This window comes from Pezoporus wallicus, unplaced genomic scaffold (genome assembly GCF_028554395.1).
Source record: "Pezoporus wallicus isolate ANWC-B61680 ecotype Strahan unplaced genomic scaffold, APGP_CSIRO_Pwel_v1 scaffold_6885, whole genome shotgun sequence".
In the NCBI taxonomy this organism is placed as follows: Eukaryota; Metazoa; Chordata; class Aves; order Psittaciformes; family Psittacidae; genus Pezoporus; species Pezoporus wallicus.
This window is the reverse complement of record NW_026638858.1, coordinates 2,584,243-2,598,296: the sequence shown is the minus strand read 5'-3', so window position 1 is coordinate 2,598,296 and position 14,054 is coordinate 2,584,243. Positions and strand designations below refer to the sequence as shown.

At 45.4% G+C, this 14,054-nt stretch overlaps 3 protein-coding genes across 3 annotated transcripts in view; all 3 read left to right on the top strand.

Moving 5' to 3' along the window:
- LOC130601026 (mucin-5B-like) overlaps nucleotides 1–1,521 on the top strand; it is a 29,985-nt gene extending 28,464 nt beyond the window's left edge. Inside the window, exons 32-33 of the mRNA XM_057412818.1 lie at nucleotides 47–1,372; nucleotides 1,432–1,521. Coding sequence (XP_057268801.1) covers nucleotides 47–1,372; nucleotides 1,432–1,521 — 1,416 coding nt within the window. The remainder of the gene's footprint in view (nucleotides 1–46; nucleotides 1,373–1,431) is intronic.
- A 724-nt stretch (nucleotides 1,522–2,245) lies between these two features.
- On the top strand, nucleotides 2,246–2,921 carry LOC130601025 (integumentary mucin C.1-like; the record flags this gene model as incomplete). The annotated part of the gene is made up of 2 exons (XM_057412816.1): nucleotides 2,246–2,736; nucleotides 2,849–2,921. Coding segments are annotated over 2 exons (564 nt in total), but the record flags the coding sequence as incomplete, so codon positions are not given.
- A 6,200-nt stretch (nucleotides 2,922–9,121) lies between these two features.
- On the top strand, nucleotides 9,122–13,788 carry LOC130601075 (mucin-5B-like). The gene is made up of 7 exons (XM_057412910.1): nucleotides 9,122–9,180; nucleotides 10,005–10,127; nucleotides 10,234–10,332; nucleotides 10,737–10,859; nucleotides 11,233–11,278; nucleotides 11,676–11,787; nucleotides 13,580–13,788. The coding sequence occupies exons 1-7, from the start codon at nucleotides 9,172–9,174 to the stop codon at nucleotides 13,782–13,784; spliced, it is 717 nt and encodes a 238-aa protein (XP_057268893.1). The 5' UTR covers nucleotides 9,122–9,171; the 3' UTR covers nucleotides 13,785–13,788.
- Nucleotides 13,789–14,054: the final 266 nt, after the last annotated feature.

Sequence of the window (14,054 nt, the reverse complement as noted above, 5' to 3'; positions counted from 1 at the left end):
CACATCCCCATCAACTCCTCCACAAACAACCTCTTTGCCAACCCAGGCTCCAACATCACAAAGTACTGCCACCCGCCTCAGCCCATCAACAACGACAACCACCACTGGCACTACCATAGTCCCCAGCAGCACTGCACTGCCAACAGAAAGCACAACCGCCATCACCACCGCCAGCACAGCAAGGACCAGCAGGACCTCTCCACCTCCAACAGAAGGAACCACCATCATCACACCCACTACAACATCACAAACCTCAGCCAGTAGCACTATCAGCACTTCCACGACCACCACAGGAAGCACCACAACATCCACATCCACATCAACTCCTCCACAAACAACCTCTTTGCCAACCCAGGCTCCAACATCACAAAGTACTGCCACCCGCCTCAGCCCATCAACAACGACAACCACCACTGGAACTACCGTAGTCCCCAGTAGCACGTCACTGCCAACAGAAAGCACGAGCACCGTCACTTCCACCAGCACGGCCAGCACCACCAGGACCTCTCCACCTTCAACACAAGGAACAGGCACCATCACACCCACTCCGACACAGACAACCTCAGCTACAGCCACCACTCTCAGCACCTCCAGGACCTCTACCACCTGCCAGCCACAATGTGTCTGGACTCAGTGGTTTGACGTGGATACCCCCAGCCCCGGGAGTGAAAATGGAGACATAGAGACATTTGAAAGCATCCGAGCCGCTGGGTACACACTGTGTGACCAGCCACAAGACATCAAGTGCCGCGCTAAAGATTACCCTTCTAGGAGTCTGGACAAGTTGGGACAGGTCTTTCAGTGCAGCATCGAATTTGGCCTTGTGTGCAAAAATGAGGATCAGATCACAAAGTACCCCCTGTGCTTTGACTATGAGATTCAAGTGCTCTGTTGTGACACTAAAACCTGCGTGGACACATCAACAACTACAGGTACCACTGCAGGATCCTCCACCACACCCTCTCTAACACAAACCTCCAATCCGCCAACAGAGTCTCCAACAGCACACAGTACTGCCACCAGCCTCAGCCCATCAACAATGACAACCACCACTGGCACCACCATTGTCCCCAGTACCACTGCACCGCCAACAGAAGGCACGAGCATCGTAACTACCACCAGCACAGCAAGCACCACCGGGACCTCTCCACTTCCAACAGAAAGAACCACCATCGTCATACCCACTACAACATCACAAACCTCAGCCAGTAGCACAATCAGCACTTCCAGGACCACCACAGGAAGCACCACAACGTCCACATCCACATCAACTTCCGTTCAAACATCCACTTCTCCAACCCACGCTCCAACATCTCATAGTAGTGCCACCAGCCTCAGCCCATCAGCAACGACAACCACCACTGGCACTACCGTAGTCCCCAGTAGCACGGCACTGCCAACAGAAAGCACGAACACTGTCACTTCCACCAGCACAGCCAGCACCACCAGGACCTCTCCACCTCCAACAGAAGGAACCACCATCGTCACACCCACTACAACATCACAAACCTCAGCCAGTAGCACTATCAGCACTTCCAGGACCACCAAAGGAAGCACCACAACATCCACATCCACATCAACTTCCGTTCAAACATCCACTTCTTCAACCCACGCTCCAACACCACAAAGTACTGCCACCAGCCTCAGCCCATCAACAACGACAACCACCACTGGCACCACCATTGTCCCCAGCAGCACTACACCACCAACAGAAAGCACGAGCACCGTCACTACCACCAGCACGGCCAGCACCACCAGGACCTCTCCACCTCCAACAGAAAGAACCACTATCATCACAACCACTACAACATCACACATCTCAGCCGGTAGTACAATCAGCACTTCCACAACCACCACAGGAAGCACCACAACATCCACATCCCCATCAACTCCTCCACAAACAACCTCTTTCCCAACCCAGGCTCCTACATCACAAAGTACTGCCACCCGCCTCAGCCCATCAACAACGACAACCACCACTGGCACCACCATAGTCCCCAGCAGCACTGCACCGCCAACAGAAAGCACAACCGCCATCACCACCACAAGCACAGCCAGCACCACCAGGAGCTCTCCACCTCCAACAGAAGGAACCACTATCATCACACCCACTACAACATCACAAACCTCAGCCAGTAGCACTATCAGCACTTCCACGACCACCACAGGAAGCACCACAACATCCACATCCACATCGAATCCAGTTCAAACACCCACTTCTCCAACCCACAATCCAATATCTCATAGTAGTGCCACCAGCCTCAGCCCATCAACAACGACAACCACCACTGGCACCACCATAGTCCCCAGCAGCACTGCACCGCCAACAGAAAGCACAACCGCCATCACCACCACCAGCACGGCCAGCACCACCAGGAGCTCTCCACCTCCAGCAGAAGGAACCACCATCATCACACCCACTACAACGTCACAAACCTCAGCCAGTAGCACTATCAGCACTTCCACGACCACCACAGGAAGCACCACAACATCCACATCCACATCAACTCCTCCACAAACAACCTCTTTGCCAACCCAGGCTCCAACATCACAAAGTACTGCCACCCGCCTCAGCCCATCAACAACGACAACCACCACTGGAACTACCGTAGTCCCCAGTAGCACGTCACTGCCAACAGAAAGCACGAGCACCGTCACTTCCACCAGCACGGCCAGCACCACCAGGAGCTCTCCACCTCCAGCAGAAGGAACCACCATCATCACACCCACTACAACGTCACAAACCTCAGCCAGTAGCACTATCAGCACTTCCACGACCACCACAGGAAGCACCACAACATCCACATCCCCATCAACTCCTCCACAAACAACCTCTTTGCCAACCCAGGCTCCAACATCACAAAGTACTGCCACCCGCCTCAGCCCATCAACAACGACAACCACCACTGGAACTACCGTAGTCCCCGGTAGCACGTCACTGCCAACAGAAAGCACGAGCACCGTCACTTCCACCAGCACGGCCAGCACCACCAGGACCTCTCCACCTCCAACACAAGGAACAGGCACCATCACACCCACTCCGACACAGACAACCTCAGCTACAGCCACCACTCTCAGCACCTCCAGGACCTCTACCACCTGCCAGCCACAATGTGTCTGGACTCAGTGGTTTGACGTGGATACCCCCAGCCCCGGGAGTGAAAATGGAGACATAGAGACATTTGAAAGCATCCGAGCCGCTGGGTACACACTGTGTGACCAGCCACAAGACATCAAGTGCCGCGCTAAAGATTACCCTTCTAGGAGTCTGGACAAGTTGGGACAGGTCTTTCAGTGCAGCATCGAATTTGGCCTTGTGTGCAAAAATGAGGATCAGATCACAAAGTACCCCCTGTGCTTTGACTATGAGATTCAAGTGCTCTGTTGTGACACTAAAACCTGCGTGGACACATCAACAACTACAGGTACCACTGCAGGATCCTCCACCACACCCTCTCTAACACAAACCTCCAATCCGCCAACAGAGTCTCCAACAGCACACAGTACTGACACCAGCCTCAGCCCATCAACAACGACAACCACCACTGGCACCACCATTGTCCCCAGTACCACTGCACCGCCAACAGAAGGCACGAGCATCGTAACTACCACCAGCACAGCAAGCACCACCGGGACCTCTCCACTTCCAACAGAAAGAACCACCATCGTCATACCCACTACAACATCACAAACCTCAGCCAGTAGCACAATCAGCACTTCCAGGACCACCACAGGAAGCACCACAACGTCCACATCCACATCAACTTCCGTTCAAACATCGACTTCTCCAACCCACGCTCCAACATCTCATAGTAGTGCCACCAGCCTCAGCCCATCAGCAACGACAACCACCACTGGCACTACCGTAGTCCCCAGTAGCACAGCACTGCCAACAGAAAGCACGAACACTGTCACTTCCACCAGCACAGCCAGCACCACCAGGACCTCTCCACCTCCAACAGAAGGAACCACCATCATCACACCCACTACAACATCACAAACCTCAGCCAGTAGCACTATCAGCACTTCCAGGACCACCAAAGGAAGCACCACAACGTCCACATCCACATCAACTTCCGTTCAAACATCCACTTCTTCAACCCACGCTCCAACACCACAAAGTACTGCCACCAGCCTCAGCCCATCAACAACGACAACCACCACTGGCACCACCATTGTCCCCAGCAGCACTACACCACCAACAGAAAGCACGAGCACCGTCACTACCACCAGCACGGCCAGCACCACCAGGACCTCTCCACCTCCAACAGAAAGAACCACTATCATCACACCCACTATAACATCACAAACCTCAGCCAGTAGCACTATCAGCACTTCCACGACCACCACAGGAAGCACCACAACATCCACATCCACATCGAATCCAGTTCAAACACCCACTTCTCCAACCCACGCTCCAACATCTCATAGTAGTGCCACCAGCTTCAGCCCATCAACAACGACAACCATCACTGGAACTACCGTAGTCCCCAGTAGCACGTCACTGCCAACAGAAAGCACGAGCACCGTCACTTCCACCAGCACGGCCAGCACCACCAGGACCTCTCCACCTCCAACACAAGGAACAGGCACCATCACACCCACTCCGACACAGACAACCTCAGCTACAGCCACCACTCTCAGCACCTCCAGGACCTCTACCACCTGCCAGCCACAATGTGTCTGGACTCAGTGGTTTGACGTGGATACCCCCAGCCCCGGGAGTGAAAATGGAGACATAGAGACATTTGAAAGCATCCGAGCCGCTGGGTACACACTGTGTGACCAGCCACAAGACATCAAGTGCCGCGCTAAAGATTACCCTTCTAGGAGTCTGGACAAGTTGGGACAGGTCTTTCAGTGCAGCATCGAATTTGGCCTTGTGTGCAAAAATGAGGATCAGATCACAAAGTACCCCCTGTGCTTCGACTATGAGATTCAGGTGCTCTGTTGTGACACTAAAACCTGCGTGGACACATCAACAACTACAGGTACCACTGCAGGATCCTCCACCACAGCCTCTCCAACACAAACCTCCAATCCGCCAACAGAGTCTCCAACAGCACACAGTACTGACACCAGCCTCAGCCCATCAACAATGACAACCACCACTGGCACCACCATTGTCCCCAGTACCACTGCACCGCCAACAGAAGGCACGAGCATCGTAACTACCACCAGCACAGCAAGCACCACCGGGACCTCTCCACTTCCAACAGAAAGAACCACCATTGTCATACCCACTACAACATCACACACCTCAGCCAGTAGCACAATCCGCACTTCCAGGACTACCACAGGAAGCACCACAACGTCCACATCCACATCAACTTCCGTTCAAACATCCACTTCTCCAACCCACGCTCCAACATCACGAAGTACTGCCACCAGCCTCAGCCCATCAACAACGACAACCACCACTGGCACCACCATTGTCCCCAGTACCACTGCACCGCCAACAGAAGGCACGAGCATCGTAACTACCACCAGCACAGCAAGCACCACCGGGACCTCTCCACTTCCAACAGAGAGAACCACCATCGTCATACCCACTACAACATCACACATCTCAGCCGGTAGTACAACCAGCACTTCCAGGACCACCAGAGGAAGCACCAGAACGTCCACATCCACATCAACTCCAGTTCAAACATCCACTTCTCCAACCCAGGCTCCAACATCACACAGTACTGCTACCATCCTCAGCCCGTCAGCAACTACCATCACCACTGGCACCCACATTTTCTCCAGTACTACTGCACTGCCAACAGAAGTTCCGAGCATCGTCACTACCACCAGCACGGCCAGCACCACCAGGATCTCTCCACCTGCAACAGAAGGAACCACCATCATCACACCCAATCGATCAGTGCCTACGTTAGCCAGCAGCACCACCAGCTCAAAGCCCTCCACAACATCCACATCTACCTCTACTCCAGCACAAACATCCTCTCTGCCAACCCAGCCTCCAACACCACACATTACTGTCATCAGTGTCAATCATTCAGCAACAACAACCATTCCTGCTTCACTGGGGCTCCGCAGTACCATTGCAGCGACAACACAAGGCACAACCACCATCACTACCACCAGCCCAGCCAGCACCACCAGGACCTCTCCACCTCCAACAGAAGAAACAACCACAACAACCATCACTAGAGTACCCACCTCAGCAGTCAGCAGCAGTAGCACCTCAAGGACCACCACAGGAGGCACCACAACATTCATGTCTGGTCCATCAGAAACATCTACTCTGGCAACTGAGGCTCCAACCTCACACATTACTGCCTCCAGCCATCACCCTTCAGCAACAACGACCATATTTTCTACACACATCCCTGCTACATCTGTTTCTTCTACTGCACTGAGTACTGTCACAATTCCCAGAATTTTCTCTACCACCAGCATCCCAGGTATGTCTTTTTTTGCCACTGAAAGTGTTCCAAACATCTGTCTCTGTAGAATATCATTTGTTTCATTGTCTTCTGTAAGTTGTATCTCCAAATTATTCTGTGATCATCTCTATTTTTCGTAACACACAAACCACCAAGTTGCATAATCCTAGATGTTATTCAGAACAAAGACTTTCACAATCTCTACTTAGCCATACATCAAATAGTTTAATGCAATAAAAATGTTGACTTGATTTTCCTGAATGTTAAACATCACCCTTTAATATATTAAGATCATGAGATGAAAATCCTGTGCTGCAGTTTTTCTTTTTTTTTTTTTTTAACAGTAACAACATCTGCTACACCACAGTCAAGTCATGTTACAAGAAGCACTTCTCCAATCTTCAGTTCTATCTCCAGCACACCTGTCACAACAGAAGCAAGTACATTTGTATCATCAATTGGAACGACTCCATGTTTTTGTCATGTATTTGGTAAATTTTTTTCTCCAGGTAAGTGTCTTATTTTATGATTATAAATACTTTTGGAAATAATATAACCTCTTAATACTCTTTCCAATTTAAGACAACTGCTCAGTATCACTTCAACACAGAACTTTGTATATATGTATACACTTTATATTTTCACAATATTTTTTTGAGGTTTTTCCCTTAAGTATTTTCACTGGTCTTTTAATTTCTCCTCCAATTTTCCCCTACAGGGGAAGTGATATACAACAGAACAGACGGCGCTGGCTGTAATTTTTTTGCACTTTGCAGCAAGGAATGTGAAACTGACCCATACCAGGGGCCATGTCCTTCTACAACACCTTTCACTTCAACACAAGCCACCTCATCCACAGAACATGGATTTTCTTCTGTCTCACAGACAACAGCAACATCCATCACAACTTCAGGAGCAAGAAACTGTACTGATGTCAATCCTCCGCGAAAGGTGGTTCCCCTCATTATTTTCTAATATATCACCATTGCAAAACGAGCCAAATTTCTGTCCTAAAGCCCCAACTGAAATCAACTTGTATGTATTCCAATAACTAAGTTGGCCATGTTCCAAATGACCTGACAGCATGCAATTCTTCCACCTGGCATTACCAGGTTTTTATATAATCTGGAGGTAGAAAAGCTTACTAACACCACAGCAGAGCCTTTTTTTTTTTTTTAAAATAAAAAACATTTAAATGTCACAGAAACAAGCAGACCAGCTATGAAAGTATTAAAACCTCATTCTTTTTACAAAGGAGAGTGTTCCATGGTTCTTCTCAGCCTGCCTTCTCTTAAGGCCCGAAATATATGCTATGAAAACTCTAATATGAACTCCCTACCAATTTTGAGAGTATATCTCAAGTTGAAACGGAAGAACTAGGGTGAGAGAGCACTTGACAATAATTATGTAAATATTTTTAGCCTGGAGAGCACTGGATAAGTGAATGCCAGAAGTGTGTCTGCGACAACCTCACTGCCATCGTACAGTGCCAGCCGATTCTATGCCCAACAGCTCAGACACCAATTTGTGACCTCGGATTTGTTCCTGTGCCTGTACTACCACCAAAAGACTCATGTTGTCTTGAATATCGTTGCCGTAAGTATTAAAAATACATATATAAATACCAGACTACACAACCTGGTAAATGACATTTGCACTTCTGTTAGTATCTAAGCAAGTTTTTCATGTATCACAGCAACAACAAAACCTTCCTCAAATTGTTTTGGCTCTGAGAACATGTATCAATTTTTGGCTAAACATGTATTAGAAATTTATTTAAAAGCAAAATGCTTTTTTCAGTGAAGTCTGCTGAGAATTGGTATCAGTGGGAAAACAGGATAATACTTTGAACCTTCAAGTGGTCTATGTAAGCTCAACCATGTCTATATCTGTAATAATAAAGGTTATTATTTTTTTAATGTTATTAATGTAATGTTGGAACACATTAATATTAACCTAATTGTAGCTAAACTGAGATCCGTAAACATATTAAGCCAGCAGAAAGTTTAACAGTTAACTACAAAAGCAAGTAACACATAGCAATAATACAGTGAATTGTAATCAGTAACTGAGTTGTAATCAGTAACTGAATTGTCAATGTATGAAAAATAATTACACTGTTGTTGAATGCTCATGAAAATTCAAAAATCCAACAGATACATGTTTATTTATATACAAAAATTTCTCTATACTTCTTTTACTCATATATTTATACAAAAGAATAAAAAAGAAGCCATAAATTAAAAGCAAAACAGGAACATCAAAACAAAGGAACAGCCAGTTTGAAGTAGTTCTGTGAATGGGCTCTGCCATGCTGCTAAATTGTTTATATTATCACAGTAAGGGTATCTTTTTTTCCACCCAGAATCAACCTTCCACCTAAGCCATTTTCTGAGAGGTCATAAGGAATAGCAACAAACACACCTTCGAAGTTTACTGGACTTCTAGAGTTCAAAGAGGAAACGGTTAATTTAATTTGAAGTGAACTTGGTATTAAAAGGGAAACAAAGAGATTTTATTCATGCATAGCCAAGTTTTAAGCCATTCCTCCTCCTCTTCTAGCTAATTTCGAAGATGAAACTTTACTTAAACATCCAGCTATACTAAACATGAAGTATAAGAATGTAGGGTCGAGTTCAGGTTTTCCATGATCTCTGACTTACTAACAAACTTGGTGATGACTTCTCAGGGAGTCTCACGATTTGAGCTTACTGCAGAATTATTTTTTGTTTGTTTTTCAGAACCAATAGATGGCATCTGTGTGATTAACGGTACAATGTACACGGTGAGAAAGTTATAGTGATATACTGCTGGAAGCTAAATGCACACCCTTTTTGCCAAAATAAGCCTTTGAGAAAGTTCTTTTCCCAATACATGTTTTTTTCTTTCTAGCCCTTAACTGGAAGGTACTTTTTTTCTAATGTCAAAACCAAAATTACCACACAACTGTTCTTTCAACATCAAGCATGAAATAGGAGTAACATTTTCAGTGATATACTTTCTTTTAAAACGATCTCCCACTTCTGGAATTCACAAATTTTCCAAATGAGCTGATGAATAGCCCAAACTCAACCACTCTTTGAAATAAGTTCAGAGAACCTTCAAAACTAAAACTATGATTTTTGCTTTAATCAATACCTAAATCTTTTTCCAAAATTGGTACTTAGGTCATTTAGTCAAAATATAAGCACTAGCACTGGAGCCTTTTGGGGATACATTTCTGGAAGACAAAATCCATGCATAGATTTCTATTTATACTTAGGTATCTGCATAAGTATACCACTATTTTAATCTACGTTTGTAAATTATAATTGTTTTATAACCACTGAACATGACTTACAGGGAAAAAAAATCTTAAAAGGAGCAATGAAAATCTGGTAAAACAATGAGGCAGTGCAAATCAGTCTTACCTGCATCTTATTAATTTACTTTTCTCTTTTGTATTGCTTCATAGTTTTCTCCTAATGTGTACTTTCTTGCAAGACATAAAGCCAAACAACTTTACCTTTGACAAGAATCAGTTGCACTTGCATTTCAGCAATGCTTTCAATTCTGCCTATACATTTTATAGAAATTCTTGTCATCTGAGGGTAATTTTCTGTCTTCCAGGTTGGAATGTCGACAGTCATCAATCCATGCAAGAATTGTACCTGCACTTCTGAGAAAGATCCAGTGAATAATACTAATACTGTGCACTGTGAAACAGTTCAATGTGAAACATCTTGCCCGCTGGTGAGTTCAAATTCTCTGGGCTGCCCAGTCAGCCCACTATTAAAGGAAGACTAGAATTCTGCATGACCAACTCAACATACTTTCTCTTTCATCTCCTTGTGAGTAGGGTTATCAATACATGACTGAGGATGGAGAGTGTTGTGGGGAGTGTATTGAAGTAGCTTGCATAATCAAACTAAATAATAACACCGTTCACATGCTCCGAGTAAGTATTCCTTTAATTTTTAGATCTATTAGCTAATACAGGTTACAACAGCTAAGAGTCAATTAATTTCCCTTAATAACAAAAATCTAGTTAATATTAAAATTATTCTGAAAACAATGCATGCGCTTCCTGAATTGAATACTTCCTTGGAACAACACATTCTTGATACGTGTGGTTAACTGGGCAATAGGTTCTAATTTGTACTTTGAGTGTTCAGATCCAGGATTTAAGCTTTCACTAGCCATAGGTTTGCAAAATTTTGCTTTTGCCACTTGAAAGAAGTTCAGAAGCATCTGAGAATCTTTGAGGCATGAGAACTTAATTGGCTCAGGCACTTGTGAGGTAATCATCCTATATTTGATCACAATGAAAAAAAACTGTTTCCTTTTCTGATAAAATCTTAGGTTGATGATGTCCTGTCAATCGATAACTGCACCCAGTACAAATGTGAAAAAATTGAAGATCAATTTGTTGCAGTCCAAACTAAAAAAATATGCCCTGAGTACAACCCAGAAGAGTGTGATCCTGTAAGTTTCACTCAGTTCATCGATTAAACACAGTTGAAAACTTGGGAGTGGGAGGGGGGAAACGGGACGACAATACAGACACGAAGACAGGCAAAGAAGAGCACAAAAAAGCACTTCCACTGAAGTTGCAGGAATGTCTTCAGAATTAAATTAATCTTGCTGTAGCATTAGTAATAAGAAAATGTTAGTGCTTTTACATGAGGCTACCAGGATTCAAGACTTCTATGGTGGGCACATTAAGTCATCCATCATTTTCATTCAGTGTTCATCACAGATGAGTCATCTGCCCAGTATCAGTAATGCCAATACATATTCTTACGCATAACTGCCATCTGTGCATTAATCCATACCCTTCTCCTTTCCCTTTGTAAAGGACGAAACAGAGACTACTCCTGATGGGTGCTGCAAAATATGTAAACGTAAGTAATGCTGTGTTTGTGTTTTCTGCTTGAAGAGTGCTGTATTCAACTTGTAACTGCCTTTGAGTAGATAGGATTTTTCACTCCTCCAGTTTTCTCTTACTCTATCAAGATCCTGTGTTTCACTATTTATTCAAAAGGAAAAAGCAAACTTGTTTTCTTGATAGTGAATGCCACAATTCAAAATTCAGCGCTCAAGCTTCTGCATTATCTTCCAAAGACCCTATGCAGCCAAGATCAAAGAATAATCTGAAAACTCCAGGCACTTTACACAGTATCCCCCATCACATACTGTACATTCTTAATAATTGGACATCGTGCATTTTGAAATTGTTTTAGCACTCAGTTCTGAACTAGAGATCTGAATTCTATGTTTTTTCCCCCTCTTTTTATGAAGCTACAAACTGCAAAGTTTATAGCAAAAAGAATGTGATCCGCCTCGGTGACTGTGAATCTTCAGTACCTGTCGAGCTGACATATTGTGAAGGAACTTGCCCTGGCTCCTCAGTGTAAGTTTCAGAATCTTGACATCTCTATGGCTTCATTCATACTTTATTTATACTGGTCTCTCATGTTAATCAATTGCCCAAGCTTACTGAGGAACCTGGTGGAAGTGTTCACCAAGCCACTTTCAATCATTTATCAGCACTCCGGGCTAACTGGGAAGATCCCAGTTGACTGGGAGTTTGTAAATGTGACACCTATCCACAATAAGGGCCAGAAAGAGGATCCAGAGAACTACAGACTTGTCAGTCTGACCTCCCCTGCCAAGGAAGGTGATAGAGCAGATCAACTTGAGTGCCATCATATGGCACATGCAGGACAATCAGCTGATCAGGCCCAGTCAGCAGGGGCAGGTCCTGCTTGACAAACCTGGTCTCCTCCTAAGACAAGGTGACCTGGGTAACCTGCGTAGTGGATGAAGGAAAGGCTGTTGATGTTGTTTACCTGGACTTTGGAAAAATCTTTGACCATTTCTCACAGTATTCCCCTGGAGAAACTGGCTGCTCACGGCTTGGACAGGTATACTCTTTGCTGGGTGAAAAACTGGCTGAATGGAGTTAAATGCAGTTGGCAGCTGATGACAAGTGGGATGCCCCAGGGCTCAGTGTTAGGCCAGTTCTGTTTAATATCTTTATCAGTGGCCTGGATGAGAGGATCAAGTGCACCCTCATTAACTTTGCAGACAACACCAAGCTGGGTGGGAGTGCTCATCTGCTGGAGGGCAGAAAGGCTCTACAGAGGGATCTGGACAGGCTGGATCAATGAGCTGAGGCCAGTGGTATGAGGTTCAACAAAACCACTGGGTCTTGCATTTGGACTACAACAATCTGATGCAATACTACAGGCTTGAGCAAGAGTGGCTGGAAAACTGCTTGGTGGAAAAAGACCCCAGGGTGCTGGCCAACAGCTGTCTGAACATGAGCCAGCAGCATGCCCAGGTAGCCAAAAAGGCCAACAGCATCCTGGCCTGTATCAGAAATAGTGAAGAAAGCAGGACTAGGAAAGTGTAAGTTCCTTTGTACTTGGCCCTGGTGAGGCTACACCTTGAATGCTGCATTCAGTTTTGGGCCCCTCACTACAAGAAAAACATTGAGCTGCTGCAGCATGTCCAAAGAGCAATGAAGCTGGTGAAGGGTCTAGAGAACAAGTCTTAGGAGGAACCAAGTTGTTTTAGGCTGAAGAAAAGGAGACTGAGGGGAGACCTTATTGCTCTCCACAACTACCTGAAAGGAGGTAGCGATGAGGCGGGTACTTGTCTCTTTTTTCCCAGTTAAGAAGCAACAGTACAAGTAGAAATGGCCTCAAGTTGTGCCAGGGGAGGTTTAGATAGGACATTATGAAAAATTTCTTCACCAAGAAGGTTGTCAAGCACTGGAACAGGCTGCCCAGGGAAGTGGTGGAGTCACCATCCCTGGAGGTATTTGAAAGACACATAGAAGCGGTGCATAGGGACATGGTTTAGTGGTGGGCTTGGCAGTGTCAGGACTCACGATCTTAAGGGTCTTTGCCAACCTCCATGATTCTATGATCACAGAATAGCAACAAAGTTAATGTGTTTATATGATGTTACTGAGTGGAATCGGAGTCAATGGACACCAGAAAGTTTCACTACTGAAGAGACAGGTAATTAAAATTACATTCATAAGTGTGTGTGGGAAGGAGGAAGAGAGGATGTAAAAAAGAGAAACCAAACCCAAACCCACTCCCAAGCCCCCCAAGAAACACAAAAACAAAGCTCACTCCGGGTTTTCAGAGTTTTGAATGAGAAGATGTATTTTCTTTCCTGGTGGAACACAGGTATTCTTTTGAAGCAAACCAGATGCAACACGAGTGCGGCTGCTGCCAGGAGTTCAGCAGCCAAACAAAAGAGGTGACCCTGACTTGCCCAGATGGAACAAGCATGAATTATAGCTATGTTTACGTGGATCAATGCCAGTGTATGAATGCGTGCACCTCTGCAGAATCTGATTCCCAACAGAAAATCAGCAGACGAAAGAGATGATCGCTAGAAAGTCTAGAGTCTAGGGAAGGTGGAATCTTGTTTTCTCCACAATAACTTGTGCTCCTTCTTTAATAGATCGCATGTCGGTTTCTGTTATCACCTTTTCTCATTTCTTACTTGTAAAAGAATATAAATAAAAGTCAAATAATTAAATCTTAGTGGGGTTATTTTAAGTGATACAATATTCAGGAGTAAAAACAAGACTAAAACATCTTGTGTCAATTATAGAAATATGACAATGTTTCATTCAATCACTGACATTTTTCAAAA

Coding starts and splice junctions, on each gene's coding strand:
- LOC130601075 (XM_057412910.1), top strand. Junction 10,128..10,233: donor GTGAAACATCTTGCCCGCTG/GTGAGTTCAAAT, acceptor CCTTGTGAGTAG/GGTTATCAATACATGACTGA. Junction 11,788..13,579: donor ACTTGCCCTGGCTCCTCAGT/GTAAGTTTCAGA, acceptor GGTGGAACACAG/GTATTCTTTTGAAGCAAACC.